The sequence below is a fragment of the Netta rufina genome (assembly GCF_964035555.1).
Source record: "Netta rufina genome assembly, chromosome: 8".
NCBI classification, from domain to species: domain Eukaryota; kingdom Metazoa; phylum Chordata; class Aves; order Anseriformes; family Anatidae; genus Netta; species Netta rufina.
This window is the reverse complement of record NC_140131.1, coordinates 21,937,624-21,943,017: the sequence shown is the minus strand read 5'-3', so window position 1 is coordinate 21,943,017 and position 5,394 is coordinate 21,937,624. Positions and strand designations below refer to the sequence as shown.

At 59.9% G+C, this 5,394-nt stretch overlaps 1 protein-coding gene across 1 annotated transcript; it reads left to right on the top strand.

The window, feature by feature from the left end:
• Positions 1-362: 362 nt before the first annotated feature.
• LMX1A (LIM homeobox transcription factor 1 alpha) lies at positions 363-4,524 on the top strand (the record flags this gene model as incomplete). Its single annotated transcript, XM_084291039.1, has 6 exons — positions 363-588; positions 3,072-3,241; positions 3,343-3,420; positions 3,499-3,568; positions 3,673-3,843; positions 4,364-4,524. The coding sequence occupies exons 1-6, from the start codon at positions 414-416 to the stop codon at positions 4,522-4,524; spliced, it is 825 nt and encodes a 274-aa protein (XP_084147165.1). The 5' UTR covers positions 363-413.
• Between the last annotated feature and the right edge of the window lie 870 nt (positions 4,525-5,394).

Sequence of the window (5,394 nt, the reverse complement as noted above, 5' to 3'; positions counted from 1 at the left end):
GCTCTTGGGTTTGATGCCTGCTTGCTTTCTACCCAGAGCATCCGATCATTGGGGTCTTCACCCTTTGGCTGCATTTGTGGTTCACCAAAAATGCCAGCATTGACCCGAACCAGCATCCCTCATTGGCACAGGGCGAGCCTGCAGCCCACTCCTGGTCACCGTGGGGAACCAGCACCATCCTGTGCCTCCCCTTGGCACATCCAAAGCACGGCAGCCGCGACAAATTCCCCCCATGCCAATGCCCCCCAGCCCCACCACGGGTCTCCGGGGTGCCCCAACACCATACCACCCCCCAGCTGCAGCCGTGGCACCTTGGGGCATCCCAGCGGGGTCTCCCCTTGCTTTCCCCACGCAGGTTGTTCGCGGTGAAGTGCGCCGGGTGCCTGGAGACTATCGCGCCCAGCGAGCTGGTGATGCGCGCCCAGAAGAGCGTCTACCACCTGCGCTGCTTCTGCTGCTGCGTCTGCGAGCGGCGCCTGCAGAAGGGCGACGAGTTCGTGCTGAAGGAAGGGCAGCTGCTCTGTAAGGGCGACTACGAGAAGGAGCGGGAGCTGCTGAGCTTGGTGAGCCCGGCTCTGTCGGATTCTGGTAAGGGGGCCGCCCGCGCCCGGCGCAGCATCGCCCCGACCCGCTGCTCCTGCTCTGGGGTCCCGTGGTGGGAAGGGAAAGGCAGACCCAGAACTGGGACACTGCGGGGATAGGGAAGGGGGTGGCATCCCCGGGGTGTCACCTTCGGGGGGGTCTTTCTGGTTGTTAATGAGGGCAGGTTGCCCAGAGCATCAGATCAGCACTTAAATCCAAATGTGCAGCCGATGCAAATCTGAATGGTTCCCGGGAAGACAAATTTAGGAAGAAAAAACAGGAAAATGGGAAATGAGCTGTGAGCAGAAATCGCTGTCTTAATGATATCCCTGAAGATGGGGTTGGCACTTCCCAAATCACACTCTTCACCAAAAAAAAAACAATATTGTAGGAAAATCTGCTTTGCAGAGGGAAGGATTTACCTCTGAACGGGGAGGACGGGGATGGTTTCAGTGGGGGTGGAGCAGGAATTGCCCCAGGTCTTTAATATCATGATCCTCCACAGCCAGAACCTAGAAAAAAAATTAATAAATCCTTCCTCCAAATAGCAGCGATGGTAACAAAAAGTAAAAAGCAGCGGGGCTGCTGTGCTGGGAGCCCTGGGAAAGTGCGTCCGGGAGACGCAGTTCTGCCTTGTGGGAGATGCAAACCCTCCCAGTTAAAATAGGAACCAAGGAGGAAACATCACGCAGGAAAAGGATTGAATCGGCCTCTGGTCCCACAGCATTTTGGGTTTATTCCTACTGGGGGAAAAGGGCAGTTTGGGAAAGGTTGGGGAGTTTTTTCTCCCCAGCGACTCGTCGGCCCGCGGCCAGCCCCACTTCCAGCGCCTCTGGCCAAGCCGAGGGCTTTAATAGCAGAAATCCCCGGGGAAAAACGCATATTTCGGTGGAAGCTCCAGGCGGAGGGATGCAGAGGGAGTCACAGTGCAGGAGTCACAAGGGCAGCACAACCCCTTGGCTGGCGGGGAACCCAGCACAAAACCCCGGCACCCCTGGCCCAGGTGCGCATCCAGATCCACGGCTTTGCCCCCTGCACCCCGTGTCCCCCAACATATCCGTGTGTCCCCGCTGGGGTGCCAGCCCCGGCTGCCCTCCACCAGCGATGTGAGCCTCCAGCCTCCCCCGAACCCCCCCCAGCCTCCCTCCCCCAGCCTCCACGCACACCAAAGGCCACTTTATGAGAAAGCGCCGATAAAAAGCCAGCCATATGTTGCCCGTAATCTCCCCAACCCTCGCTTCAATTACTGCCTCCCCCGAAACCCCCCCCTCCCAGCCCAGCCTAAGCAAACAAGCCCCTCTGAAAGAGGACCCCGGTTTCCAATTAAAAGCGTCCTAACGTTTCTCCTCTCCCTAAATCCTCCCAGGCGAGGAATGTCCTGGCCCCGCTGTGGCCGCGCTGGCCCCCCCGTGCCGGCGGGTCGGGCTGGGGGCACGCACAAAGTCCCCCGCCCCGGCCCCTTCCCGGGTGACGTCAGGGGCAGCCCCAGACAGTCATTAATTTCCCCCCCTCGTTCGGGTGAAGGCTTGAAAGGGAGAGTTAATTAAAAGTAATACCCCGCCAAATCCGGCTCCGCTTCTCCTTTGACACACGGAGGGATTTGGGGAGCAGGTGTTGGGGGGGATGGCGAGGAGAGGGGGGGGATGCTTGGAGTGGGTTTTTCCCCTTCCCAGAGCATGGTGGTGTGGTTTTGGGCATCATTTGCTTGATCTGGAGAGGCTCTGTCTCCCCCCAAATGAGCTCATCGCATCCTGGACTGGGGGGGATTTGGGTGGTCACCCCAAACCAGGGTGCAAAGGCGCCTCAGTGTCTCCAGCAGTGCATGCCTCTCCTCCTGATATTCATAAAATCTCATCCCCTTCACCAAAATTAACCTCGGCTCATGGCAGCCTGTGTTTGGCTCTGAAAAGGCTGCTGAAATCCCCACGATGCTGGGAGCTGTGCAGACGGCATGCCCACAGGAGCAGCATCCCTCCTCCCTGCTCCGGGGTAGCACCGCGTGCCGAGTGGGTGTTTTGGGGGACACCTTGCTGTGTCACCATGGGAAGGGTGTCCCCAGCTGCTCAGCCCAGCAGAGATCCCAGATAACAGCCGTGAGCAGAGAGCATCCCCACTCCTCCGCGGGCAGTGCTGCCTCCTCCTGCTCCACATCCACCCCGTGCATCCCGGGGACACGGCAGCCCCGAAACGGGACCCAGGCCAAGCTCGGCCTTGCAACCCGCAGTGTGTTGTGTGGCCTCAAAAGCAGCTTCGGTAGCAATTACCAGACAGAGTGAGCTTTCTGGAAAGGGCTCTGAGTGGTTTACGGCTTGTGAGAGGGAAGGATGCGTGCCGGCCAGCCTGCACTGCACCCTCCGTGCCAGTGCAGCGAGCAAGGCCATCGCTGCGGCGGTGCCAAGGTGGGTGAGGAGGATAACAAGGAGGATAACAAGACCTGACTCTTGACTGACTCTCGATCCTTTTTTTTTTTTTTTCTAACCCTCCCCAAGGCAAAAGTGATGATGAAGACAGCATCTGCAAACTGGGCCCGGCCTCAGGGAAGGGAGCCGAGGAGGGGAAGGACCACAAGCGACCCAAGCGGCCCCGCACCATCCTGACCACGCAGCAGCGGAGGGCCTTCAAGGCGTCCTTCGAGGTCTCCTCCAAGCCCTGCAGGAAGGTACGGGGTGGTCTGGAGGCTGGGCAAGGGCTCTGCCCCCTCCTCAAATCCCCCCCAAATCCGTGTGAGGCCCGCTGAGATGCTGTCCTCCCTCCCTCTAGGTGCGGGAGACGCTGGCGGCCGAGACGGGGCTGAGCGTCCGCGTGGTGCAGGTCTGGTTCCAGAACCAGAGAGCAAAGGTGGGTGCAGGGGCCCCCTCCCGCCCCCTCCCGTGGCCGTGCTGCCACCCCCTGCTTTTTCCCCTTCTTCTTGCCCAGATGAAGAAGCTGGCCAGGAGGCAGCAGCAGCAGCAGCAGGACCAGCAAAACACACAGCGCCTGAGCTCAGGTACCCAACTCTCCACATCCCTGCACCCCCAAAATGCCCTCTCCAGGCTTCTCAAGCCTCCCCCCCAAAAAAAGCCTCACTGGCAGCTCATTTTTATCTTCCAGCCCAGCCCAACGGTGGTGGCAGCGGGGGGCTGGAGGGGCTCATGAACCCCTACACCGCTCTGCCCCCCCCGCAGCAGCTCCTGGGCATGGAGCAGGGCGTCTACAGCTCCGACCCCTTTCGGCAAGGGCTCACCCCACCACAGATGCCTGGAGACCACATGCACCCCTACGGTAAGGCTGCAGAAAGGGGCATGTCTGCAACCTCCCCGGGGCTTTTTTCTTGCCCTCTCTCTGTCAAAATGGGGGCTGCGTGATGGGGGTGCAGCAAGTTCTGGGCAGGCGGCAGCCCCCGCTCCCCTAAATCCTTACACTGAAGAAGTGGGGGCACCAAGGTGGTCAGCACCATGAAATCATCCCACTGATGGAGCTGGAGCCAAAGCCAAAGGTGTGGTGGGAAAATTAGGAGTGCCATCTCCTCCCTGGTGGTGTCACCTCGTCTTTGGTGGTGTCACCTCCTCCCTGGTGGTGCCACCACCTCACCAATGGTGCCACCACCTCTCCAAAGGTGCCACCACCTCCCCAAAGGTGCCACCCCGTATGATTTACAGCTCCCTCTTCCCCGAGGTGTGCCAGCATCCCCAAACCATCTCAGTAGGCTCTTGGGGACCTGGTGGAGGAGGAGATACGGTGCTCCAGGATCTGCAGCAGCACACAGCACCCCTCCAACACTGCTCCTTTCCTGCTTCCCCAGGTGCCGAGCCCCTCTTCCACGACATGGACAGCGACGATACCTCACTGAGCAACCTGGGTGACTGCTTCCTTGCCACGGCGGACGCGGGGCCGCTGCAGGCACGGGTGGGAAACCCCATTGACCACCTCTACTCCATGCAGAGCTCCTACTTCACCTCCTGAGCGCAGCGGAGCCCCGCGACGGGAGGCCGGCACGCGGCGTTTTGTAGCTCGGGATGCCCAGGGACCCAGCGAGTTTTGGGTTGCGTAGTTTCACGTTTCTCTTAGGAAATCCTAGGGTTAGGGGCAGGAGTGGGTTTGGCAGCTGGCGGGTTGGTTTTCAAATTCCCACGTGAATATAGAAAGCTAGAGACGTCCCCCCGTGCGGCGGGACGGGGCTGTGTGTGTGTGTTTGTGTGTGTGGGCACGCGCGCGTGAGCGGAGCCGTGCGGCCGTGCGCGGTGGCGTCCCGCACGGGCGCACCCTCCGGGTTGTTGTACCCACAAAGTTTATTCCTAAGTCTATCAGAAATTTACTGTACAGCAGAAGTAACTTTATTTTCAGCGCGAACCGTATTTAAGGAAATGCTCGATGCACTTAAGTTATGAGATGAGATAATTTACTTTTTATAAATGCCACGTTTAGGTTGCAAAAGCCCGGTGGCAGGGCAGGAACACCGGCTCGTGTCAGGCGGTAGGTCTGGGTTTCGGGGCCGGTTATTTTTGGTGCTCTCAGGTTGCCCCACTGCTTTTGAACCCCACGGCAGGGACCAGCTCCTCCGCCAGCAGGTCGGTGGGGACAGCGAGGTGGCCACGTCCCGTCCTTGCCACTCGTGGTGGCTGGGAGATCGGTGCTGGAGCTCAGGGACATACCCAACTCTCTCCCTGACTAGCGACCCATCCCAAATCCTCAGATATGGGTGCTGGAGAGGTGTGAGGTGCTGTCCTGGCTCCAGGAGCCACCAGCCCACGCCACCACCCCTTGTCTGAAGGAGGAAGGAGCCCTGCGCCTCCCACCCCACGTGCGGGTCCACCTCTCCAAGTTCTCCTCCAG